This window comes from Coloeus monedula (genome assembly GCF_965178545.1).
Source record: "Coloeus monedula genome assembly, chromosome: 22".
NCBI lineage: Eukaryota > Metazoa > Chordata > Aves > Passeriformes > Corvidae > Coloeus > Coloeus monedula.
Window position 1 is genome coordinate 6,219,845 of NC_138802.1, and position 26,894 is coordinate 6,246,738.

General features: G+C 55.3%; 1 protein-coding gene across 2 annotated transcripts in view; it reads left to right on the forward strand.

Annotated features, from left to right (window-relative positions):
• Positions 1-1,644: 1,644 nt before the first annotated feature.
• The window catches only part of EPHB2 (EPH receptor B2), a gene marked incomplete at its 5' end in the record, with an annotated part of 129,835 nt that continues 104,585 nt past the window's right edge, over positions 1,645-26,894 (forward strand). For both annotated transcript variants that reach the window (XM_082295693.1, XM_082295694.1), the window contains one exon: positions 1,645-1,729. In XM_082295693.1, the coding sequence (XP_082151819.1) occupies positions 1,645-1,729 (85 nt within the window). The remainder of the gene's footprint in view (positions 1,730-26,894) is intronic.

A 26,894-nucleotide genomic window follows, 5' to 3' on the forward strand; every position in this document is an offset into this window, starting at 1 on the left:
GATGGAAGCTTCTCCACACACGATGGAGCTGGGCCACAGGGTTCTCCAGGGATTCCATGTTGAACGTGGGGCCAACCGGGATGACCAGCAACATCTGCAGTGACAGGAACTCCCAAAGCAGATCAGAGCCTGTGGCTGGCCACACTGAACTGGCTCATGCACACGGCAAACACCATCACAGAGTTGTGACCTCCTCTAACCACTCCTGTGGAATTGTTTCCTGTGGTGGGTCAAGGAAGGGAACCCAAGGTGCTCAAGCTGCTGATGCAACAAAGGGATAAGGATGAGCACAGTGGAGCCTAGACTGGTTTTTCCATGCCTTTCCATGGTGAGTTGAGGGACAGGAATCCATCCTCAAAGTCCAGTGGGTCTTCAGCTCCTGGCCTATGAACCTGGAACAACTTGTGTAGAGATCCATGCGCAGGGTATGACCTCCTTAGGAAGATCTTCCAGGACACAAGTGCTTCCTGCAGGATGCACCTGAACCTTCTGCCTAGCCAGCAGAAATTGGGACACAGCTATGGGGGGTGAGCAGAGGGTAGTGCTGGGTACAATGTGGATGCTAGAGGGGTGAGGAGGAGATGTCAGGGTGGTGGCAGAGGGACGTCCTGGGGCAAAGAGTCCCGGTAGCAGTCACAAGTCTTAGATTCACTGACTGGTTTGGGTTGGAAGGGACCTTAAAGACCATCTGGTCCCAATCTCCCCACTATGTCCTGAAAAGGGTGTGGATCATGAGGTGCCCACAGGGCAGATGTGGTTCCCAGGCACCAGGGAAGTCGGAGCTGTTGCATGCTTCGATGCAGAATTGGAGCTGGGTCTCACCTTGCACCTTCTGGGAAGGTCCTGCTTGACCCCAGCAGTGTCAATGGGGCTTGTGACCAACTCACAACTGCTCCACGTGGGAAGTGGGGAGATTCCTGTTCTCCCTTCCCGGGGCTAGCTCCAGGGGGATGGGGGAGGAGAAGGGTGTGGGGGCTCAGGGCTGCCCACAGCAAGCCTCGGATTTACCAACTCCTTGGATTTTTGTTTCTTTTTTTTTGTGCTGCTGTATGCGTCCCCTTCTCCGGACGGGAATCTGCTCACCGCCCCGGCCCCCCGGCTCCGGTGGGCAGCGGCGGGGGCTTAGCCCCGAGGGAGGGATGCCCGGCCCGTGGCCGCGGGCGGTGCGAAGGGCGGCGGCGGGGGCATCCCCCCGGGACACCCCCCGCCCCTCCGCCCCCTCGCCGGTGCCGGCGGCGCAGCGAGCCCCGGCGAGGCGGATTTGGGTTGAAATCACGGCTTTCTCTGGATGATCGACAGCTCCGGGAGAAACCATCGGCGGGCCGGGGGGAGCCGCCGCCCGCTCGCTGCCCGCCGCCCCCCGCCCGCCGCCGGCCCCCGCCGCCCCCCGCCCGCCGCCGGCCCCCCCCTCGCCGCCCCCTCCGCCCCCGCGGGCAGCGCGGCCCCGGGGCGGGGCGGGGCGGGCGGCGCGGGGCGTCCCCCGCGCGGCGGCGGCGGTGGCTCGGCCCGGCCGCGGCGGCGGGGCCGGCGGAGCGCTCCGTGCCCGCGGCCGTGCCCGCGCCGGCGGCGGCCCCAGCGAGGGGCTCTGGGCTCTGCGCTCCGCCGCTCCGCCGCCTCCATGGAGCGCCGGCCGCGCCGCCTCTGATGCCCGGCCCGGCGCGCACCATGGGGCCGCTGTGGCTCTGCTGCCTGCCCCTCGCCCTCCTGCCCCTGCTCGCCGCCGTGGAAGGTAAGGGGGGAGCGCGGGGGGCGGGGGCCCTGCGGGTAGGGCGAGCCCCCCTCCGGGTTTTCCCCGCTTTTTGGGGGGTGGCACTTTGCCCCCTGCCCCCCTCCCCGCCGCACGCCCTTCGGAGGGGAGGCGAAGTTTGGGGAAGTGCTGCCCCAGCTGGAGGTGTCGCCGCCGGAGCCCGGTGTGTCGTGTGTGCCCCCCCCACGCCCCCAGACCCTCCCGATCGCTGGCCGCCCTTCTTTCCGCCATCCGTCCGCCAAGGTGGGCATCCCTGGGTACGGCGGACGGTCCCCCAGGGATGCCCGGGATTCACCGCCCCCTGCCCGCCGCTGCTCTCGGGAGAGTCTTTGGGGTGCCCCTCCACCAGGCCTTACCGGCGTTCTGGAGCTGGTGGCCGGCTCCCCGTTGGCGCCGTGGCGTTCCCGGCGTCCCCAGGAGGAGCCGAGCTCCCCGCCGAGGTCCCCGGTGCTCAGACAAAGCAGAGCGAGGCGGCAGGTGGGGAGCTCCAGGGCTGGGTGTGCGGGGACGGCGCTGGGTGGGAGCCCCACGGTGCGGTCTGGGCAAGGGGAGACTCGTTGTCGCGCTCCCCAACCATCCCAGCCGTTCCTGCCTGCTCCCACCCGCCCGCTGCATGGACACCCTGGGAAGTGCCGGAGAACTGGGTTGGGCAGGGGCGAGGGCCAGGTGTCAGGCCAAAAACCGGCGCGTCCTGGAGCGGCGTGGTCCAGGGATGCCTGTCCATTGTGGAAGAATCGTGTCTGAGCGGCTGGGTGGCTCCACTGTCCCTCCGGCTCCACTGGGCTGGTGGGCAGGCTGGGTGGCCACTGCTGGCCCTGTGTGTGCTGGGCGGTGGGAGCCACTCGGACGGTGTTTGTCTGGAACATGGATGAGGCACCATTTATTAAGTTGGAGTTTTGAGAGATGACTCATGGGTTGGCCAGCTATACATCGTGATATTTACAATATGGGAGCTTGGCATAAATAGGACTATTTACGTTGCAGCGGAGAGCGCTCGCCAGCTCTGCTATTCAAATGAGCCCAGCATGGTTTTAATTATGGGGGGGAGGGTTGGGGTGATGAGCGTGTTTGTGAGAGCATACGTGTCCATGCAGGATGTCTGGCCCCATCCGCTGGTGGCCTTGACACTTCCAGCGGGGTCTGGGCTTGGCCAGTGGGGCCCACACGCACTTGGCCATGATGAGCGAACGCTGCCAAGTGTGGCCTGCCGGGTGCCTTGGGCAGGGACAGGGTGACACCTCCACCCCAGCCTGCTCCTTCTGCTGCCTGAGAGGTGCTGCCGGGCAGTGCTGTGGGTCAGTGGCCAGCTCCCGGGGCTCCTGTGCATGTTCTTGGAACGTGAGTGACTTTCCCACCGTCATGGCAGGAGCAGCGGGCACTGGATGCATGCGTGCCAAGGGATGGGGAGTATATTTGGGAATAAGGGGCTGGCCAATGCTGGTGGGGTGTTGACCCACCTGCGATGATCTCTTTGAGGTGTGCTCCTCCACGGATGGGGAGGCTCCCAGGGAGATGGTCAGTGGGCTTCCAGCGGCCATTCCCAGCCAGGGCTGACCGTGTTGGTTTAGGTTCGGTGTGGTCCCCCCATATCCTTGCTGTTGCCTCTTGCCCTGTGTGTGTGTGTGCGTTGTGGGGCTGTGATGGTCACTCTCAGTGTTGGTGTGGGCAGCCAGCTCCCATGTCCAGCCTCTCAGGAAAAGGCTTCTAGAGAGCTGGCAAGGTGAAAGCATGTGGGATGCAGCTCCCTGGGCGTGCCTCTCCTCCTTCCTTTCTGGAGCTGCCTCTTCCCTCCGCTCCCGAAGTGCTTGGATGTGGTGTCCACTTGCACCTCAGAATGCTCTGGATCCCTTCGGTGTGGACAGACAGTAGCTGCTGGCCATGGAGGTGGCGGCTGGACCCACTGTGTTCCCATGGCTGCAGGGAACCTCCACGGTGGTGATGCCCTCCATCACCAGCTCCAGCGTATTCCCAGGGCCAAAATGGGGGCAGAAAGGCTTGTTCAGGGAAAACCCAAAATTCTGGAGGATCCTGCCTCTTGAGTCCTGTTTTTGGCTCTGCCACAGAGCGTTTCTGTACTGCTGCTAATTTCACTTGTCTCCTCTGTGCCTCAGTTTTCCTAATTACAAGGCGTAAAATAATCCAAGCGTCTTTCCCAAGGGAGCCGCGAGGTTTTGTTAATGAACATGACAAAGTGCTTTGGGATCCGTGGTTGAAAGCGCAGCCTTAGTCAGTGCGGCTGTGTGTGGGGTGTTTATTTATCTACATGCTTTATATTTCTCTGCGCGCTATATATTCACTTGCATTTAACAAACCTTAATTAGAAACAAAGCCGATAGGGAAGGAAATATAAACAGGAGTGTGCATGAAAATTGGAAGTTGATTGCTCACTGGCCAGCAGAATGCATGGCTCGGGCTCGGGCGGGAAGGCTGTTTGGTTAAAACTGGCTCTGTTAAAAGGAAATGTGAAAAGAACGTAAAACATAAATCAATATGGAAAACAGGGAGGTGGATGACAACGTACATAAAGCAGAGGTTAGGAATTGCCTATAGTTGTGAAGGCGGTTGGAAGGTAACGTGTCTGCAGCTGAGAAAGTTCAGGCTTCTCAAAGGAAAGTTTTTTGTGTGTTTTTCAAAAAAAAAAAAACAAAAACCCAAACCAGAAAGTCAAGAACAAAGGAGTCCTGGAAGGGTCTGGATCCCACACCGGTTGGTAACGCCGCTATCGCTAACGGCCCCGCTTTGTATTCCTGCTGCGTAGGCTGCGCGCCGATCGCAGGACTGACGCTCCCGAGGTATTTTGGGGGGAGCTGGGAAGGACACAGAGGTATTTTAAAATCAACAGCCTGGCTAACTCACGTGTGAGGAGGGAAAAGCAACCCGATGGTGCTCTTCACCCCAGTGGAGTTAACTTTTCACAAATCTTGCGGTGCTGGCAAGCTTCCCAAGGGCTGGAGGAGAGCCAGCCCTGTGCCAAAAATGTGAAAGGAGACACGAGATGGCCCTGCTATCAGTGAGGGTGTGGGCAGCGTGGAGCCAGCAGCACGGAGGCAGTGACGGGCTCCAATGGGCGCCGGAGAATCGCCCGGCATGAGTTTTGCTGGGAAGCAGGACCATGGGTGAGGGGACTCGATTCTGAGCATCAGCTGTGCTGGGCAGTCCTAATCCTGAGCCCAGCCTTGGGCTTGGAGAGGGATGCTGGGGCACGAGGGCTGTACCCACTCCTGGGGTGGGTATTCCCAGGGCGTGCTGTGGCTGAGGTGCTGGACACAGACATCCCTGCCCATCCTCCAAGCAAACTGGAGACAGGACTTCGGTGCTTCTGTGTAGCTAATAGTTAATAATTATAATGTACATATTATTTATTGCACTCTCAGACACATGGTGGGATTGTTGGGGGGTCCTATGCAGGGCCAGGATTTCGACTGGATGATTCCTGTGGGTCCCTTCCAACTTGGGGTATTCTGTGATTCTGTAATATGCAGTATATTTAATTTCATTCGTGCTGTAACATATTGCAGTGTTAAAACATAGTCCCTTCTCCTGTACCACGTTGAGCACCCCCACAGCCTCCTCCAGGCCTCCAGGGGTGCAGGGAGATGCCAGGGACACAGGGTTGGTTTGGGCCTTTTTGTATCCATCTTTGTGGCCTCCGTGGAGGAAGTCTTGAGCCATCCCTTCAGGGTTACGCTCACACCAGGGCATTGCTTTGATCTTTGTGCTCCATGGAGGTGGATGTTCCAGGTGTGCCAAGACCAAGGGAGCTGCAGGAGCCTCCCAGCAAGCCTAGCATGCTCCGGAGGGATGCAGCAGAACAGCAGGTCCAGGGAAAAACACAGGATCTGTCAAGAGCTGATCCCTCCTGTGTGCTTGAACTTGAGATCTGCGAACACTCTCCTGAGACCGGGAGGGGAGCAAATGTTGTGGGACAAGTGGAGCTGAGGAGCAGAGCAGAGACTGTGGTTTTGGCCTGGCCCCGTGCCACCCATCTCCCTCCTGCTGCTTTCCCCTCCCCTCCATTTCCTGGGTTAATTTTTGACAAGGCACATTCCTTGCACCCACCTGCCCTTTGCATTACAGGGGCAGGAAAAAGGGAAAGCTCCTTTTGGAAGCCAAATAAGTTGGTGCCTCATTTAAACATCCATGGCGCTGCCCTTGCTGCTCTGTTCTGTGGCTTTTCCAGACGGGAGCAGCAGTCCTCTCAATCCCTGCTGACTTTCCAGGTTCTCTGGGTGACAAAAGCATAGGAAGGAGATGCTGTAGGGGACAGGGCTGTAGGGGACAAGGGTTCAGGGTTGGTGTGGCCACTGATGTCCCCCAGCTCCTGGGGTCACCCCACAGAGGGTGCGAAGGGGATGTGGCTGTGCCTTGGGGATGCTGCCGAGAGGTTTGGGGCTGTCCCCAGGGATGGGAGCAGCGATTCCCTTGGAGACGGGCTAAGGACCTGCCTGCACTAGTCAGAGCCCTTTGTGTGCACATACCTGAGCTGCTGGAAAGAGGGGTGGGCACCACGAAACTGCCTGAGGAGCTGGGTAAATACTGGAGGCTGTGACAGCTCCCGAGGCCTGAGCGAGGGATGAACGAGAGCCTGACCCTCCACTCCTGCTCCAAAACGCGCCTGCTCCCCACACACCGGCCCTGCTGGGATAGTGCTGAGGGTGTCTCTGGCTGGGAGCAGGAGCGGGGTTCCTGTCCTGCCGAAATCCCATTTTTACTGAGGAAGAGCCCCGTCAGCTCCCGCCCTGGTTTGCGATCCCTCTCAAACCTGGGTCTGGTTTACAGAGAGACCAGGGCGAAGTACAGCTGCCAGTTGGATCTCGTTGGGATGGGGGGAGCGGGGAGATCCTCAGAGGCAAAAGTTCAGCCGTTAGATAAGGGTAAGGATGGGGCCTCCTGTGATAAGGGGCTGACGTGCAGCGTGGGCCGGACGGGAGGGAGAGGCAGCGCGGCGGGGTTCGGGAGGGGCTCTGCCCAGCCTGGTACCCAGGGATGCAGGGAGCACGGGGGATCACTGGGAATGCTGGAGGTGGGCAGGGACTCCTTGGAGTCCAGGTGACAGCCGGAGGGAGGGTGTGAGGAAGGAGAGGGGCCTGGAGATTTGCAGGGGTATATAGTTAATATCTTTATATCAATGTCAGATGTTTCAGGAACGTGCTGGATGGATGGCAAGTTGTGACAGGGTGCAGACACAGGGGTGCCTGTGCAGGGCATGCCAGCCCCCTGAGATAATCAGGATGAGGGGAAGGACTAAGTGAGGATCACACCATGCTGTTTGCCCCTCCCTGAATTTCCTTGCTTAGGATGAAGGGAGCAGCATCAGGTCTGACAGGACATGTGGCACCAATTGCCAAGCATTAAAGGAAGATGGAGCAGGCCACGAGGGCAGAAGACACAACTGTAATTGGGGCTGGTCTGTGCCTCCCTAAATGTCACATTCAGAAATGACAGTTTTAGTGGCTAGGAACGGTTGTGGTTCTTTGTAGAGCCCACAGGAGCTTCCTCTGGATTTAGACCAGAGCACCACACACAAGACGTCAGACCTGCCTCCATGGGAGCAGATTCAGTCCCCACTGGGCATGAGGAGGGGCTGGGGAGCTTCAAAAGTTGGTGCAGCTTTATCAGTTGATCCAATAAATGATGTTCTTTCCGCCTTACCTCTCTCAGAGTCAGACCATGGCATCCATAAAGCGACCAGCACGTAAAAACACCACATAGTAATGGTCTGTGAGTAAAGCAAAGTGAAGGAGCTGGCCGAAGGGAAAAGCTAAAATAGGAAAATACTCGCCCACGATGTAGGAAATTAAATTAAATCTCAGAATAAATTCATGCAGCCATTTAACATGAATTTTCTAAAAAAAAAAAAAAAAACAAAACCCAACCAAACTTGATTAAATGGCAAATTGAAGGAGGGCATTGGAGGTAAAAAGATGTTCTTCACAAAGTGGAAGTGGTATCTAAAAGGAGAAAATAAAAAAATCAGAAACTGTGGTCTGGTGAATGTGAAGCCATATAAGGCAGGCTGAGAGGAGTTTGAAAAATAACGTGGGAGAAGAAATTGTTTATCCCCCCAAGTATCCCCTCAGCAAATGAGTATTGGGAAGTTAAATGTGCAGGACAGAGCCCTTGGGGAGGAGGGGGATGACTTCAGTGTAACCCCAACTGGCCAAAGGGACTCCTGCCAAGGAGCTTTGCTTCCCAGGGCAGGGCTGGGAGACTGCCCTGAAGCGATGACAGGAGAACCCGTGTTTTACAATAAGTCAATAAAATGAATATTTGAGCCAGAGTAAATGGGACGAGCATCCTTTAAGAAGATCTCCCTGGGTGATCCAGGAGACTCCAGAGCAGTAATTTTAGAGGAAGGGCTCTCTTATGGATTAAAATCTGCTTAAAGAAGGGGAAACAAAGAGTCAGTTTTCCCACTGGACGGGGTCAGCATGAGGCTTGTGCTGGGTGATGTATTCATAAAGTAGAGAGGGGTGGGAATGGGAAGGCAAAGAGTGTTTGCAGATTATACAAAATTATTCAGGATGATAAAAACAACAGTTGTCTTGAAAATATTGCAAAAGGCTCTCATGACACTGGATAGCTGGGCTATAAAGTGGCAGATTAAATGTAGTCAGGGATGAATGAAAAGGGATTCACATGGAAAAAATTACCCTAAACCCATGCATGCACAGTGGCAGTCTTTAAATTACTTATTAGCATTTTGAGAAAGAGATCTTAAAGTCATTGTGGATGGCTCTTTGAAAGCATCAGCTCCGAACCGGGAGAGACTGGGAATGGGAGTGAAGATGCTTGTACAGGAGAAGTACAGGGGAGGGGGGCTCCGGGAAAGATGCAGCTTGGGGAGGGAGGGGGCACAGAGGTGCATTGGACTGTGGGAGGTGTAAAGAAGAGGCTGATGAAAGGGTGATGATCCTTTATTTTCTATTTTTTCCCTCGCTCTGGAGTTCTCAAGCAGAAGGTTTCACACCAGGAGTGATGGAGGGTGGAGGCAGGGCAGGGTGTAGCCCAGCCCTCCCCAATCCTGGGTACCAGGGGCCTCAGGTACCCTTAGTTCTGGTGTGCTCCCTGAGCATCCTGGCGCACTGCTGGAGGTGGGATGGAAACCGGGAATCCCTTTGGCTCAGCCTCCCGTGGCAGATGTGGTATTTGGAAGGGAACAGGGAAAGGCGCCTTCTGTGAGCTCCCACACTGAGTGCCCAGGCTCGGTGAGGTCCTGCTGGCCCCCGGCTCCCAGTTTGGCTTTCAAGGTCATCTGCAGCTTCCAAGGCAAAGTGCTGGGGAGCTCCACATCGCTCTGGGTGCTCATGGCCCTGGTGAACCATGAAGGTGAACCCTCTGTGTCTGGGGACACCTTTAGCCTTCCATAGGCTCTTGGTTTTGGCTGGATGGCCAGGCAAGGGAAGGTCCCTTGGAAAATGCCTGCTGGTGCTTACCTTCACCCTCCTCGGAGTTTCAGAGGCCAAGAGCATCTGGTTGGAACGGGGGAGGAGGGGAGTTTCCCTGAGCTCTGGGTTCACCTGGGGGGTTGGTGGCTGGGTACAGGGATGTGCTTGGCCCCTCGCCCGACAGCTGAGTGGGTTGGGGGTGGCGAAGGTGGCTGAGCGTGTGAACCTCCCTGGGCAGAGGGGACGCCTCAAGCTGCGGGCTGGTGCTCCCAGGGCCAGACAAAGGGAACAATGGGCTCGGCTGCTGGGCTCCTGGGTAGCCTGCGGCTGGCTCCAAGCCCCCAGCCTGGGAGAGGAGGGGCAGGCAAGAGGCCTGGGATCCCCTCCACTCCCACCCAGGCTTTGGGGACATGGGGATACCCAGCCCACAGCAGGCTGAAGGACAAGCTGTGTCCCTGGTGATGCACAGGCTGGGCAGCTCCCTGGCCATGCCCAGCTGGGCTCTGTCTGTCCAGCAGCAGGCTGAGGTGAGTCCTGCTCCATGGAAGGTGTCATCCCAGCTCCCTAAATATGTCCCCAAAGTGTGTGGAGCCCTGCTGGAGCCTGGTGTTGCATGGCTTGGAGGGATCTGTGCTGGGAGGCTCCTGCAGCACTGCTCTGCTGAGAGTCAGAGGAGAGGGCAACCAGGGAGGGTGAGGAGGGTCAGAGAAGAGTCTGGACACTCCAGATCTCCTGTCAGGACCCTCTGTGAGCCTGAAAAAGTTCAGCAAAGGGATACAGGAGAGAGAAGGAGTCTCCATCCTGTGCAGTCCTGGTGCACAGGCTGTGGGTGAGAAGCACAGTGGCGAGACCATGCAGGTTCTGCCTGTCCTGGAGTCTCTCGGGGCAAGGGAGGACTGATCGGAGGGAGCACTCTGCCTTGAAGCAGGGAACAGGGAGTCCATGGATGCTCCTTGGTGTCCAGAAGAGTTCCTGCTCTTTGAGCCTCCCAGGAGGCCACTAGTTCCTGCAAAGTGGCCACTGAACCCACGGTCTTTGGGCTGCTTGCTGAGGCTGGAGGGTGGGACAGGGTGTGTTTGAGGACAGACCAGGCAGGAATGGGCTGCTCAGGTGCCTTCAGGTGTGTGGTTGGTTTCACCCAAGACAGGTGTGTGTGTGTCCTACCAGGACCCATATCTGCCTGCTTCTGCTGCTCTCCACTCCTTCCAGGCACATGCTGGTGACCGTGGCAGGTGCTCCTGGATGGAGCTGGCATCATCATTCCCTGCTATTGGCTCCCATCACTTGCAGGTCGTTGTCCCTGGGTGAGTTTGGCTTCATGAGATCCATCTTTCTCGCAAGCTCTGCCTTTGTACAGCCAGCAGGAGGTTTTTGGGTGGGAACGATGCCTCAGGAGCGAGGCTTGGTCCTAGAATCATAGAATCATTGACTGCTTTGGGTTGGAAGGGACCTTAAAGCTCATCCAGTTCCACCCCTGCCATGGACAGGGACACCTTCCTCTAGACCAGTTCTCTCCAAGCCCCGTCCAACCTGGCCTTGGACACTTCCAGGGATGGAGCAGCCACAGCTTCTCTGGGCAGCCTGTGCCAGGGCCCCACCATCCTCTCAGAGAGGAATTTCCTCCTAATATTCAGTCTGTCCCTGCCCTCTGTCAGTGGGAAGCTATTCCTCATTGTCCTGTCACTCCATCCCTTGACCAAAGTCCTTCTTCAGCTCTCTTGGAGCCCCTTTAGGCACTGGAAGGCTGCAATAAAGTCACCATGGAATTATGAGGATGTGTCCAAAGCACATGTTTGTGGTCTTGAAGGAGATCTGGGAGTGCTCTGCTCTGACAAGTGCCTGTGCAGCTGGTTTGAGGCGAGGTGTGGCAAAAAGTCTGCTGAGGATCAGGACTGTGCCACCCCAGTGAGCTGGGTGCCATGGAGGGGAGGTCAAGGAAGCCCTGGGCCATCACAAGGAGGTTTGTGCTGGCCAGGCAGCCCCCAGGCAGTGCACACCACATGCTGGGAGTGAGCTGGGCTGGAGCACGTGAGGGTCACGTCTCGCCGTGCTGAGGTTACGATCGCGTTTCATGATTTGCTTTGCTTGTAATCCTGTTTCCAGGCTCCACAACTGCGACTCGGAAACCTTTACGGTGAGCCTCACTTCATAAATCTTGGCCTTGTTTTACTTTTAAGCCTGTCTGGTATCAGGGGACAAAGCGAGCAGGAGAAATGCGTGACCTGGGGGCAGCATGGATGGAGTGAAACAAGGTGTCCAGGCTGGATAGAGCCTGCAGGGATGGGGGCTGGCCAGGCTGCAGGGAGTTAACTGCAGCATGCCAGCCTTGGGAAAGCATTTCCTGTGGATCTCTTCCAAGGGATCTCTCCTGCAGGATCCCAACACCTCCAAGGCTGCTTGCAGAGTGCCCTTGCAGGTGTCTGAGCACTGGTTCTGTGCCTCCAGCCTTTGTATGCACATTGTGACACCTTCGTGGTAAATGGGAGCAGGCCTGTGGCTCCCTGGGCATTGCTCTGGGAGGGAAAGGCAGCTGGGGGTGTTGTATTTTCACTGCCTGGGGAGCAGAGAGCAGCTGGTACCTGGACATGGGGAATGGCTGGTGGCAGGGTATTGATCACCCAGTGCTGGAGCGTGCTGGGAGGTGGGATAGAGGCGTCAGCTCCCCCGAGCTGGCTGCCGGCATGGGGCACTGAGGGGTTGGATCAGGCAGGCAGAGCAGCCCCACCAGGGATAGTTTCCAGCCAGGGAAATAGCTGCAGATGCATGGATAGGCAAATGTGTTCCCCAGGCAGAGCTGGATCTGCCCTGTCCGTGCCCTGTCCACTCCCTGGAAGTGTTCAAGGGCAGGCTGGACAGGGCTTGGAGCAATCTAATCTGGTGGAAGGTGTCCCTGCCATGGCAGGGGTTTGAAGGAGATGGTCTTTAAAATCCTTTCCAACCCAAACCATCCTGTGATTCGATGCAACTCGGACAAAGCCCCACTCCTGCTGCCTGCCTTGCAGGGGGGATGGATAGTCCCAGAGGCTCAGGAAGGATAAACTCAGGCATGTGTGATGCTGTGTGGAAATCCCTTGGCAGCAGTCTCACAGCAGAGCAGCGGGGCTGCCGTGGGCCGGAGGGGACAGAGTGCCCAGCACCTCCAGGACTTGTCCCCCTCTCCTGTCACCTTTGGCGAGCCTCGGAGCGTCTGGACAGCTGCAGAGCAGTCGGGAGCAGGGCGGGCACAGGGAAGGTGCTAATTAGGATGTTGGCAGCATTAGTAGGGGTCGGTGTCTGGCTGGAGGGAGGTGTTGAAGAGGCAGCGTGGGCTCTGCTCTGTGTCACGCTCGGTGCAAAGCTCAGGGCAGCAGGAAGCTCGTGAGTCTGCGGGGGGGACAAGGCCAGATCAAGGCTGATGGAGCCATCCGGGGGTAGGCGGATGCTGCTTTGAGCCCACCTGTGGCAGCTGGGTGAGGGTCATGATGTGGCTTTGTCCTGGGGCTGCTCAGAGCATCGCCAGTGATGGGAAGCTGCCTGCTTTGTGTGGCTGTGCTGATGCTGCACAGAACCAGCCCTGATACACCTGCTTTTCTCCTCCTTTTGGCTCCTCACCTTTCTTTTCCATGGCTGTTGGTGAAATAGAGAGTAGAGGAGCTGCTCACATTCTTTTGGCGTTTTTTTTGATCTGATGTCAAACTTATGCCATCACATTGAATAGCTGCCATGAGATTTTGGTGTGACTGACACCTGTTCTGGCTTCAGAGCAGCAGCTTTCGACACAAACAAATCCTCTGGAAATGCTGAGTTTACTGTCAGCTGCTCCCATGTGTCGCCTGGTCCCTGTTCCCAGGTTTGGCTAAACCTTGCACCACTCAGGAGGCTGCTGATGCTCTGAGCAGTGGTGCTCTTGAGCTCCACTGGTTTATGGTTTGTGTGACAGGCAGAAGGTGCAGACACGTGCAGGTGAGGCTTTGCCAGGCTGGTCCCTCTGGGCTGCTGAGGAAGTGGCTGTCCCCCTCCGGTGGGACATGGCTCATGGGTGGCACATGGCAGGAAAATGGGCACAAGCCAAAAGCTGAGCGAGCCAACTCGACGGTTGCGGCGTTCCCTTTCATCCCTGGCTGTTCCAGGAGCCCATCCTTCCTTATCTGGGGGGTTGGGGCTGAAGTTCAGTCTCTCCTGGCTGGGTCCCACGGTGCTGCTTTGCTTCTTCCGGTTTCTGTTGGTCCCTGTGTAAGAGAAGGTGGGGCTGCAGGGAGGGGAGCTGAATTTTGGACTGGAAAATAAGGGATGTGTAGGGGACACTGGCAAGGGCTGCGGTAGGTTTGGGAGTAGCACATTTGGGACCAACAGGAGGGACCAGTGGAACCCAGACATCCCTGTGGCATCTTAGATGGGATGGCAGGGGCTGCCCATGGGGTTTTGTGCTGGGGGAGGCCAAGCAGGTCACCCTCCAGCAGAAACCTTGCCCTGTAATTTGGGTGGCCTAAATATGACCTGAGCTCCTGCTTGTGGGTGCTGAGCCCTTGGAAAGCTGACCTGGCGTTTTCCTGTGTGTTTGGGAGGTCCTCAGTGTGTGGGCTACAGAGGGAAAAGGGAGAAAAATGGGATTTGTGAGGTCAGCCCTGGGTGTGTCATCCACCAGCCCTGAACTGCTCGGTGGCCAGAGGGGCGGAGAAGGGCTCAGCCCTCTGCAGGTCTCCCAGGGATGCCAACGGGCCTGGAGCTGTGGAGATGTGCCCACCCCGTGTGTCACCATCAAGGTGCCTGTTTGCCTGATGGCATGTCAGGGTCTGTGCTGAAGGAGGAGCCCTGTGAGTGCACAGGCTCAGGTGATGCACCTGAAAACACTCTGGAGTCTCCTTCCCTTTGGCGGCAGGAATGTGCCATTCACTCGCCCAGGACTAAAATAAAACTGCTGCCCAAGTCCCATCCCAGAGAAAAATCCTGGGGAGAACAGACTCCTCTCCTGGCTGCTGTGGTGGGGATGCTCAGTGAGGGGTTCTGAGGTGCTGGTGGTTTTTATTCAGTGTGGAAGAAGGGGTTGACGTCAATGGTCGGCTGTTGTGCTCGGCATGCTCCAGAGCTGGAACTCTTGAGAGGGCTGTGGGCTGACGTGGGTGGTGAGAGCCCACCTGGGGTGGACGTGTGGTGGCCATGAGGGAGATGATGCATCGTGTCAGGGAAGTGTCATGAGGGTGTACAGACAAACTGATGGATGAGTCAACAGAGCCAAAAAATAGAAATGAAAAAAAGGCAAACCTGGCTTCTGTTCCAATTTTATAAAAATAAAATGAAACAAACTTCATGCTCACACTGCCTGAAGAAATCCCACCCACCAGTGGCGCCGGGGAGACCCTGCTGGTCCAACACCGAGCGATCCCACTCGGAGGATGCACATCCCCTGTGCTGTCCCCATCAATGTGTTACAGCCCTGCCCTTGCCCCAGCCCCCCAGTCTTTTCCCCTTTCCAGCTAGGAAGAGGGTCTGGAGCAAGGCCTGGCTTTGCTGCACCCACCTGTCCTCCAGCGTGGGGTTGGTGTGACCCTGTTCCCAGCCTGGACTGGGATTTCCCACCTTTCCAATCTCTCTGCCTCCAAATGTTTGTTTCCCTCTCAGATAGTTAAATGTGCACACCCTGTGAGTGGTTTGGCCCAGGTGGGCTTGGTTCCTGGGTCAGTGTCTGCTGGAACGTTTGCATGTCCTCTCCCAGGGAGGACTTTGCCCGTGCTGGGGACTGCAGTCTTAGCTACAGCCATGGAGCGTCAGCCTGGTAGAGACAGCGGGTGATCCACAACTTGGAACATCTCAGTTTAGTGAGGCTGGCTCAAAATCAAGTGTTTTAACCAAGCAGCAAATGTTGCTGTGGGATTTATCCAGTGTTTTAGGAGGGTGGTGGAGGGCTCCGTGCTCATCCTGGGGCTGCTTCTGGGAGAGGAGGACATTGAAGCCCACTGCTGAGAGCGTGGTTTTGTTGCATCTCCTGCACCCAGACCAAGTCCTGCAGGGGTGGTTACCCTTTGCCCTGCTCTGGGCTGCAGGAGTAAATATTCACTAGAGATGTTTTATTTTGATGTCTCAGGCTCACGAGGCCAGTGGAGGTGCGAGCAGGGATGCCCCACAGTGGGGCTTGCCAGCCTTTAATACTTGGAATACTTCTGCCGCCTGCATTTGCAGGACTCTGGTGGGGATGAGACATGCTGGTCTCCATGGTTTTATGTGCCATGGGACCGTGCCAACAGTTTAATCACAGCTGAACCCTCACAGAGCAGCATAAAAAATGTTGTAGTTGGGATTAGGTTACCCATCCTTCCTATAAAAGACTCTATAAACAGTCCATCAAGCCCCAGCATTCCTGTGTTGGCTGTGAGGTCCTTCGCACTTAATGGGTCTGGCATTTGCTTTGACTAAGCCTTTTTTGGGGGGAGGCAGTGATATAAAGCAGCCCCCAAAGAATGGGCTTTCTGCTTGCTTTAGTGGGGGAACCCAACTGGGCTGGCTTGGCAGAGGCGGTGTTGGATGTCAGAGGATCCGGCTGGGGAGGCAGCGGGTGAGAGGCAGCCGTGACAAGCCCAGGGGGCTGTGGCAACAGCAGCTGCTCCCTCCCCATCACTGAGGGCTTTCTCCATAGGGATTTGCTGCTTGCTGGGGTGTCTGAGAATTTTCCCTAATCTTGGGGCAAGCAGGACCTGGGACTTCCTCTCCCATCTCCCAGCACACTTCAGACCTGTCCTGTCTCTGCCATAGCTGAGTAATGCTCGGGAGTTAAAGCTCCCCAAACATTTTGGAAAACCTGAAGCTCGGTCTGGGGACCAAGTGGTCCCTTTCTAGCAACGGGTGCGCTCCCACCTTCACCTTCGCCTTCTTCACCATGCCCTTCATGTGTGATGCCAGCCATGGAAGAGCTCCTAGTTTAACACCATCCATGGGACTTTCTTGAGGTGCTTTGGGTTTTGTTCATCCTTTGGGGAGCCAGAGGGACAGGGGATGGATGGATACCCAGGTGGGAAACCTTGGTGGTGCCGAGGGTGTTCCTTATCCTGGTTGCTGCATCCTTGAGGCACACCTTGATCATGCCTTGGGGCTGCTGATGTGTGGGACAATGCAGGCGCTCCTGCCTGGGACAGTCATCTCTCTCCTGGAAACCATAAAACTGTAGTTATGCTCCTGCTCTCCCAGTAGTGTAGGGAAGGAAGAGCTGCCAGGAGGTCCCAGCTGTGGTGGCAGTCCTGTGGGTGACACCTGCCTGCTTGGAAAGGGACTGAAGCCATCCTGTTGTTTCATGCACAGTGAACGTCTGTCGGGTGAGAACAGCCTCTGTGCTGTGGTGCCAGAGCTGGGCACGAGGGGCTGTCCCTGATCAGTGCCACCATGTCACTGGGACCATCTGGAGCTTTTCTTGGCTGCTGCTTACATCTGTTGAGCCACACCAGCTCCAGGAGTGGTTGCTGGAAGAGACTAGTCTTTCCAGTGCTTTTCACAACTGAGTTTAATTTATTTTAAGGTTTTTACCCCCCTAAATTTTCTTTGAAGATGATTTGAACAATTTAATCATTATCATAAAAGTGGGATTTCTAATGTAAGCTGGAGCAACCTCCCCCTCAGTATCCTGCTGAGGGCAATTCAGCCCACCTGCCTGGCTGGCTGGTCTCGATCATCAGCCTGTCCTCAGAGGCCCTTTTCTCTCTGTCGTTACTATCTGGAGAAAATTAACAACTGCATTAAAGTGGGAGCATTATTTTTTCATACAGCGAACGCCAAGGGAGGTGAATCCCATATGCTTCACCTGAGAATGCTCTGCAAGGCTGCAAGGGCATTACCCACCTCAGCAGTGGTTTCCTTCATCCCTCTCCGTCGTGCTAAGGCAGAAATGAACCCGGGGCTGGTTCCTGCGGAGCCCACTGAGGTCCAGCACTGGGAACTATTGCTTGGAACCTGCCACCTAATCACTTCTTAACCCCTTTTTTAGCATGTTTTTTGGTGATCTGGTGTGCAGGCAGTGGCTGGCACAGTGGCTGTGTTCCCCAGGCTGCCCTCATATCTCCTGGTTCCAGCACTCCGACACTCCCCTGCCTTGTACACGGCTCCTCTCACCAATCAGACTTGTAATCTCAGTGAAGAATGAAATCAGATTTGTTTGACAAGACCTGTTTCTTGTAGAAGTATGTTGACTAGTGCTAATTATACTCCTGTTCTTTAATTCTTTATGATTGGAATTACATCAGCTTTTCCATTATTTCCCCAGAAGTGATTTCAAACCGAGCGAGACCTTGAGTGCCTGCCATTCCCTCACGTTGTAATCCTGGTGCATCCACTAGATGAGATCCTTCTGCTCTGAGATGCTCTGCATTAGCGCCTTCAAGGACTTCCCAGCTTTGTTCTTCTCCAGGCGTCCCCTCATGGGCTCTTGCTTGTTAATCCTTGGAGTCTGTTGGGTCTGTCACTGCGAAATGTGTTGGATTTTCTTAGTTCTCCCTCTCCCTTTTGGCGTGGTTTAACCCCAGCTGGCAGCTCTTCCCCACACAGATATAATACACAGGTAGCATTCCCTGGTGGAGTCACCGTCCCTGGAAGTGCTCGAAGCCGTGTGCGTGTGGCACTTGGGGACATGGGTTAGTGGTGGATTTGGCAGTACTGGGGTAGTGATTGGAGTCGATGGTCTTGAAGGCCTTTTCCAGTCTTGGTCATTCTATGATCCCTTAGTCTGTGGGCCATCCCTGTAAAATGTCCAGAAAATGTCCATTGAGTTTGTTAGGTCTGTGACTTTGAGCTCCGTCCATTGTGGTGGTCACTCAGACAGGAGAGGGGACAGAGGGAATGGTGATACTCTCTGGGAACAGTGCTGGAAAGAGCTACCCAGGTTTATTCCACTGCCCAGTTAGTTACTCCTGCAAACCTTGACCAGTACAGGACCCAGGCTGTGAAGTTTTCTTGTGGTTTTCTCCCAGTTTGATAGTGGCTTGTCCCAGAATTTGATTTTTCACGTCTGTTGTGGAGGTGTCGCACAGGAATTTGATGTGGTCATGGTTCCATGGGCTTGTTTATGGAAGTGTCATCACTGAATGGCCAGAAATGAAGATAAACGATGCCTGGGGCTTCTCCCACCTCCACAAGGCCGTTGTCTGTGGAGAAAACAGCCGAGTTGGTTTGGGCACCACGCGGCCCCATCGCATCCGTTCCAGTCTCAGTTATTTGCTAAATGCTTGCAAACGTGTGTGATTTTTAAGGAATTACAGCCAGACGTTCCCTGGCTCGTTAGTTATGTATGAGCTAAGGAATCCTGGTTACTCGGGGGAGGAAGCAGCCCTGTCCTCTGGAGGGCTGTGGAATAACATCCCACTTTCCTAATAAAGACACAAACTGGCTGACCACGGCCACCCTTCACACACCAGGAACTGCAGTGAGGGAAGCTCTGACTGTGTGTAGAGTAAAAGAACCCTGTTAATCGCCCTGGGAGTGGAGCAGGACTGAAGCAGGGCTCGAATCAGCGGCAGCACCTCCAGCCCTGGGCTGTCTCAGTGCTTCTCTCTATGTTTCTATGAATTTTAACGTTTTTACTTAGCATTTTTTCTATGTGCTGAAAAGAACATCATCATAACTTTTCCTTGTCTTCAGACGTGGCTTTTCCAGAGGTTTCTTTTATTCGCTTCCTGCCAGTCAGGATAAAATATGGATTGTGCTTATTCTCCTTCCATTTCTCATGCAATGCCTTTGTGTGTGTGGTTGTCACGAACACTTTGTTCCTCCGAGGCTGGTTTTGGTTGAAGCTGTTGTTTTCCTAGATTGCCTTTATATACATATAATAGTTTAAACTTTTCTTACAGAATCATAGAATGGTTTGGCTTAAACCCCTCTGGTTTCCATTTGTACTTTTTGCTCCTGTTTCCTGGTTGACTCTGATTGTAAATTTGATGAGATTTTGGAAATCTATACGTTTGGATCAACAGGCAAAGCCATTTCAGGTTTGGCCCGCTTTCCCTTTGGCCCACACACGCTGTGGTCATCAGTGCTGGGGCAACTCCATGCTTCCAGTCCAGTGATTCAGCCCTCATTCTGTGTCATTACGAGGTCCAAAATTTGAGACCTCGGGGTCTTTAATGCACTTTGTGCATTAAAATTATGTAATGAGCCTGTCCTCACGGCTGGCAGGGTGTGATACAGCGCAGCAGTGACAGATATTGACAGTGTCTCCAGGCGGGGGGAGAGGCAGAGACCTGGCGGTGAGAGCTGGGTCCCGGGCGCGGTGTTGGCTTTCCACCACGTGTGTCACTGCCCGTCGTGACAGCCATGTCCTGAGCATGTTTATGATTTATGTTGGTGCAGTGGGGGCTCAGCTGAAACAGTGTGAACTGAGGGGTCTTCTCCAGCATCCTCTTCTGCTGAACTTCCCGATTCATAGAATCACAGAATCACTGAGGTTGGGGAAAACCCTCCAGATCATCAAACTCAGTCCCTAACGCAGCTCTGCCATGTTCACCACTAACCCATGTCCTCCAGTGCCGCATCCATGTGGTTTTTGAACACTTCCAGGGCTGGTGACTCTACTGCTGCCCTGGGCAGCCTGTGCCAGTGTGTGATCACACATAAAAATCCATAAAGAAATTTTCCCAGTATCCACCCTGAGCCTCCCCTGGCCCAGCCTGAGGCCGTTCCCTCTGCTCCTGTCCCTGTTCCCTGGGAGCAGAGCCCGACCCCCCCGGCTGCCCCCTCCTGTCAGGGACTTGTGCAGAGCCACAAGGTCCCCCCCGAGCCTCCTTTGCTCCAGGCTGAGCCCCTTTCCCAGCTCCCTCAGCTGCTGCTCACAGGACTTGTGCTCCAGGCCTGTAGAGCAGTCCCAGCTCTGATGGGTTGATGTGCCAGTGATGGCGTGGGTGGATCCCATCCTTTGCAGGGAGCTGGAGGAGATGTGGTGTGGGGAGGTGACAGCGCAGTCTGCTGTGGCAGTTCGGGCCAGGCATGCTGGTCACCCTGCACTCACCTCTCCTGGCTCTCACCATCCTCCTCCTCAGGAGCCCTGCCCAGATTTCCTGCTGAAATGGAGAGGGGAGTCCAGGACTTCCTCAGCGTCAGGTAAGGCACAGTATCAGGTGAGCTAACGGGATGTTTTAGGACTGAGAAAAGAGCACTGATGGTGGATTTGAGAGGACATGCAGTGACCTTTGTCAGCAGGAGTCATGTCCTGCTTGGCTGCTGCAGAAGGACCCCCTGTCCTGGCAAAACCAGCCATCACCTGTGAAGGTGGCACCTGCCAGATATTTGCAGGTGTCACTTCGTTTTGGGATGTGTGAGCCCTGCTGTCTCAATGCATTGCTGCTGTTTAAGAAGGGAGAGTCCTTTTGGCACCACTGAAGGGTGGCTGAGCCTCTGGATTTTCGGGATGGAATGCCAGGGCACAGACCCACTCGCGTGCCTGAGCCTGGTGTTAGTCCAGGGAGCCCCTGCCTTCCTCCTGCCTTGCTGGCTTAACGTATCTGCCGGATTTTTGCTCCAAAACACAATAAAGAGGAAGCAATGCTATTTTTTCCCCCACAAAAGAGTTCTGATACTCAATGAACACCCTGGGTTAGACCGAGGAGAGGCGTTGTTAGTGGGTTGTGGGGACTCCCACATCCTCAGGTGGTTAATGTGGAGATGGGTAGGAGCCATGTTGTTCCCAGCCAGCCTTCCTGGGGGCAAAATGTAGAGCTGCAGTTGTAGTTCCACTTGCCAGAAAAAGGGAGCACTGGGTGTTTGAACGACATAGTGACTGGGATCGTTATACAGCAGTGATTTGGGATCCTGCTGTGTCTCACCTTCTAGATTTATCAGCTCCATCTGTGATCAGAGCAGATGTCCAGCTCTGCCTCCCTGTCCCCAAGGTCCCCCTGTCCCAGCTGTAGCAGTGATCAAGGTGACTGTGGATTGGGACAGCCAGCCAATGGAAGCCTCCAGTGCTGGAGATCCTCCAGGTCCCTGGTGGCCAGACTCAGGGCTGGACAGCCCTCCTGGGGAAGCCATGTCCTAAATTATCTGTTAATATCCAACTTGAACACCCCAAGTCACGATTTATATTTTAAAACGGTCTCTCGTGGGTCAAGATGTCCACCCTGGAGTGACTTGCTGTTCTCATTTTATGGGATGAGTCACTGTTCTTGTTTTATGGGATGAGATCCCTTCTACATAGCTGAGCGTGGGTGAGGGCTGTGTTTTCCCTTCATTACTTCCAGCTTTTTCTTTACGAAATTGCATCTCTCTGGGAATGGCCATGTTCAGGGTTTAAACCGTGGTTTTGGTTCTCATTCTGCCCCAAGTGTCGGTGGTACACAAATAACTTTGCCTGATGGTGCTGATCCCATTTGGCCATGGATTGCCATTGCCGCAGAGATCCTGTCGCCAAAGGCTGGGGAAAGAAGCACCTGGGAGGAGATGGGAAAGGAGCTAATCCATATGTTTATTTGTCTATAAGGCATGGCTCACAACCTTTCTGTGTGCATGAACTGGAAATGTCTGCACACATCCAGAATTCCTCGCCAGAGTGGTGCTACACTAAACACAGGAAGCATCAGAGGGTCTGTTCACAAGAGTGTGGAGTGATAGGACAAGGGGGAATGGCTTCCCATTGCCAGAAGGAAGGATTAGGTTGGATGTTGGGAAGAAATCCTTCTCTGTGAGGGTGGGGAGGCCCTGGCACAGGGTGCCCAGAGCAGCTGTGGCTGCCCCTGGATCCCTGGCAGTGTTCAAGGCCAGGTTGGACATTGGGGCTTGGAGCAACCTGGGATAGTGGAAGGTCTCCCTGCCCATGGCAGGGAGTGAAATGGGATGAACTTTGAGGTTCCTCCCAACCCAAATGATTCTGGGATTCCATGATTCTTTTTCCTTGGAGCAGTGATTTACAATCCTATCCCAGCTTCCAAAATCTTCTGACTCAGATGGGGGTGATAATTTGCAGGTAGCAGAGCTGCCTCCTCCCACATTCCAAAGTGGAGGATGTGGCTGTGAATGATGACCAGGTGTGGGAGCAGGTCCATCCCGGATCTGGGAATGCTCCTCCCATCCCTTCTCCCACCTGGTCCCTCCCCGTTGGCTGCAGCAGGGTCTTTAACAGCCGTTTCCCTGTGAAATCAGAAGGATTGCAGGCTGTGAAATACAAATGATTCGTACTAAATGCTGTGTAATGGATTCCACTTGCAGCCTTTGGTGACTGTGTGTTTCTAATAAAAGCCTCTGGATCGAGGCGGAGGCTCCCAGCTGGCAGGGGCCAGGGTGGTGGGGAGGGTGGGTCCAGCCTGCGTGGTCCCCACGAGGCTCTTGGGCATCTGGGCTGGCTCCTGCGAGGTGGAGCGGCTGGCTTGGGAACAGTGAGCTCTGGAACCCCACGGGGATGTGAACCAAGGGGAAAAATAAGTTCACAGAAATGCTCTCCAAGGAGGATTGTGCTTTCTCTGCGCTGCCAGTGGAGATTTAGGGTTCACAAAACCATGGAATCAGGGAATTTCCTGAGCTGGAAGGAACCCACAAGGATATTGAGTCCAACTCCTGACCCTGCACAGACACCCCAGCAATCCCACCCTGTACCTGGCAGCGCTGTCCAAACGCTCCTGGAGCTCTGGCAGCCTCGGGGCTGGGCCCATTCCCTGGGGAGCCTGGGCAGTGCCCAGCACCCTCTGGGGGAAGAACCTTTCCTGAGATCCAACCTAAACCCCCCTGACACAGCCTCAGGGTTCAGATGTGGTGTTTGGGGAAACAGGGCAGCAGCAGGGCGTGTTCTGCATCATTGTGGGACACAAAGCTGCCCTGAGGATACAGCTGCAGCTCAGGCTTGCTGTAAGGATGGGGATTCCATGGAGATGTGGGATACACGGGGCATCAGCCTGCAGAAAAGCACGTGGGCAGCACCTGGTGCTTTCAAACCAGGGAACAGATGAGTCACCCCAGAGCTGTTGCAGAGGTAAGCAGGGGGTTCACACCTTTTATGTGCAGTTCTGCAGTGTTAGGAGTAAGGAGGGGTTCCCACTGTGATCCAGCAAGAGATGGATTTACAGGTGTGCACTGGAGGGGCTTGAAATTGGCTGGTCAGAGGAAAATACTCCAAGTGGGAGATTCCCATCTGCAGCAAGTGCCAGTGTTGGGAGAGCAGTAAAGGCTGGAGGGGATGGTTTGGTTACACCTGAGGGAATTCGGCACATCAGGGAACAGAAGTGGGTCTGAGTATGGGCACACTGTGTCTGGGTGGTGCACAGCTGTGGGAAATAACCAGGACAACCAGGGAATCTCTGGCTCTGAAAACACCTCGGAAACGGGATACTCCTGGAGTGAAAGAGCTGATCAGGTCCTTGATTGGTGAGCCAGGACATACCTGCATGTCCTGTCCTTGTGATCCCGAGGCCAGCCCTGGGGGCCTCTGGATCTGTTTCTGGTGTCCGAAGCCGAAGGAGAATCAAAATGAAAATAAACCAGTTTAATGGTCATGACTCAAGGTGTGGAATCCTGCCTGGTTTTGGCCTTACTCAGGAGATTGAGGAGTGTCTGCTGCCTTGTCTGTTGGTAGCGGCCTGGAGGAAGAACTGTTAATCGGGAAGGTCTGTTTAATTAGACAGGGCAGGACTCTGTGGCTTGGAAGCCAGACTAATTCAGCCTGGTAGAGGAGCATATTTTTAATAACGTGTCTAATTAACTGTACAGCAGATCACCCAGGGGTGGAGTTGATTCACTATTGCTGGAATCTGTAGATCAAAGGTGACTGATTTCTCATAAACTGGTTTTGACCTCTGGGGCTCTTCCCTCAGGCTATTGCTGCTCCATCTCCAGCTATCCCAGGCACGTTCTGGCCAGGCAGCCTGGGTGACACCCTCTGCCATGGGCAGGGACACCTTCTGCTATTCCAGGTTGCTTGAAGCCCTGTCCAACCTGGCCTTGGACACTTCAAGTGGAAGGCTGGAGATACCTGGACACAAGCTGCTGATCCGGGTTATCCTTCTGGCATCTTCCAACCACATGGATCTTGGCCACTACGGAATCACTGGCACTTACCCTGTGCTGCTCCTGGTCCCTCCCCATGGGCACAAACGGGCTGGTGCTTTCCGTGCTGGGAATTTTAACAGCAGTATTGGCTGCTTCCTTCTGCAAATCACCCTTGCCTGAATAACCCCGAAGAAATCCTTGGGCCGGAGCTGGGCAGGGTCGGAGCAGATGTTCCCCCCTCACCCGTCTGACCTCGGGATCGATGGAGCCAGGAACTGGCCTTTGTTCCCTGGTCCTTGTGGCTGCCACTGGCCCGGACAGCCGGCCCTGCTGCCAACAGCTCCTGGCCACAGGGATTTGGGACCTGCTGCCCCTGACGGGGGGGTCAGTGCCTGGAGCTTCCCTGCCCCCTCCCATGTAGCACAAAGGGGGTAAAGCTGTTCTGTTCATGTGTGTTTGGGGTTGCTCAGAGTGGTGTTTTCCAGGGTCTGATGTTTCTCTGCTCTGCAAGGGAGCAGAAACATCTTGCTTTTGGGGGGGCTGGCCAAAGCAAGTGCTTCCCTCAGCACTGAGTGGGAATTTGCCAGCCTTGTGCCATCCCTGTAGGGAATGCTGGGGAGGGCTCTGCTCCTGGGCACCACCTGCTCGGCTCCATCCCAGGTGCTACCTCACAGTACCCACCTGGTTGGAGGTGGCAGAGCTCTTTGGGTGTCCCCTCCTGTCACCAGTGTCTCTGTGATGCAACATTTTGCTTTGGTAGCTTTGTCACAAGAGTGACCTTGAGCAAATCTGTGATATCTGCAGGTAGAAAAGTTACCAGGGATGAAAGGCACCAGAGGTCTGATGGTCTTGTTTGACACCCTCCCAGCTGCTCCGTGCTGGAAGCCAGCTGGCTCTTACAGGCACCACAGCTGACTCCTGCAGGGATGCTCCCCCTGCCCCCCACGTCTCCCATCACGCCGTGGCTTCTTTCCCAGGCTCCCCAGTGCAGGGGTTTGCTCCTTGCACAGCATTGCTGGGATCAGTCCCAGCATGGGGACAGTGAGTGTGTGGAGCTGAGGCTGGGCACTGCCATGTTGGGATACAGGGAATATTGTAATGTGTGCCATGCTTGGAGTGGGACAGCTTTAAGGTTTCACCAAGTTTCTTAAATCACAGAATCCCAGAATGGTTTGGATTGGATGGAATATTAAAGCTCATCTCATTCTGCTCCCTTGCCATGGGAAGGGACACCAGAACTACGTTAAGAGTTCATTATTTTCTCTGAGCAAAGTAAACAAAGGCTCAGCCAAGGGTTTTTTTTCCATCTATAAATCCCGGGCAGCATGAGCGGGTGGATGGGGCTCGCAGCCCAGAGCATCCCACCGGCCCTGGCGCCTCTTCTCCAGGCAGGATAAATCAGGAGACACGGAGGAGTGCTGCATCCCCTGCAGGAGGGAGGGGTGCTGCTCGTGGATTAAGGAGGTGTTTTTCACACCATGGACATGTTTTCCATTGCTCAGGCTGCTGCAGTGCCATGGGGTGCAGCCATAGAGTCCCAGCATGGCTTGGGTTGGAAGGGATCTTAAACTCATCCAGTGCCACCCCTGCCAAGAGCAGGGACACCTTCCACTGTCCCAGGCTGCTCCAAGCCCCAATGTCCAGCCTGGCTTTGGACACTGCCAGGGATCCAGGGGCAGCCACAGCTTCTCAGGGCACCCCATGCCAGGGCCTCCCCACCCTCACAGGGAACAGTTTCTCCCCAACATCTAATTAAATCAACCCTCCTGGCAGGGCTGGGACTGGCTGGTACCTCCTTCTCTGCCTACCAAGCACATGGGGTTTGGGAAGCCATGCCCTGTGCATTTGGGGTTTGTTATGGCATGAGGCACCTGCTGTAGGCCTGGCAGCATTGGCAGCACCAGGCTGTGCTCACCTTGTCAGCACCTTGCCCTGGAGACAGGTAACCAGAGGGTCACATCTGAGCTGTGTGACACTGCAGCTTCTGGGTTCTCCTTGGCACTGGTGGCTCGTCAATGTTTTTGGGGCGTGCTGTGGTGCCAGTGATGCCCACACAGGGAGCTAAGTGCAGCCTCCTGCTCTGCCTGGTCTTGAGGACATCAGTGTGGCCACTCAGCCCAAGCTACACATGTTCCTGCCACAAATTCCCTGTGCATCCCTGTGCTCCAGCATCACTGACAGCAGTGCAGCGTGCTGGGGGTTCCCATGGCTTGGCCACCATGGCTGGCTCAGGCCCTTGTACAGCAGCAGCAGGACCTGTGGGATGCTCCCGGGGGCTCCATGTCCTTGAAGCACAAGAGAGGAGAGGGGTGCAGAGGGCTGAGTGTGGTGCCGGGAAATGGGAGAAGAGCAGTGTCCTTTTATTGCTCCCTGAGATTTGGGTGCATCCCTGGGTGCTCAAGCACATCCCACAGGTCACAGTCTCTCCCTGAGCAGTGAATGGGGCATCAGTCCTGGAGAGATCCCTTCCCATCACACTTGTGGGGTTCAGGGATCACCAGGAGTGCAGCAGCAAGGGGAGGATGAACTTGCTGCTCCCTCACGTGTTTTCCTCCTGCAGACATTGATTTATAAAGGCTGCTTCATGCTGAGTAGGGAATTTGGGGGATGGGGCATTCAGTGCACAGCACTTTTCGCCTGATTTCCCATGTCAAGGCTGATGTCAGGTAATGCCTCGGTCACTCTGTAAACTAAATTTTGGAAGTGTGGTACTTTTATGAGGCTCAGGCAGCAAACCCTAAATCCCACAAAGCTGTTAGAGGCTGGCTGTGAATCGTTTGCATCCTCAGAAGATGCAGGGGTACTCTCTCTTGGCAGAGTGGGGAGGGAGCAGGGATGCA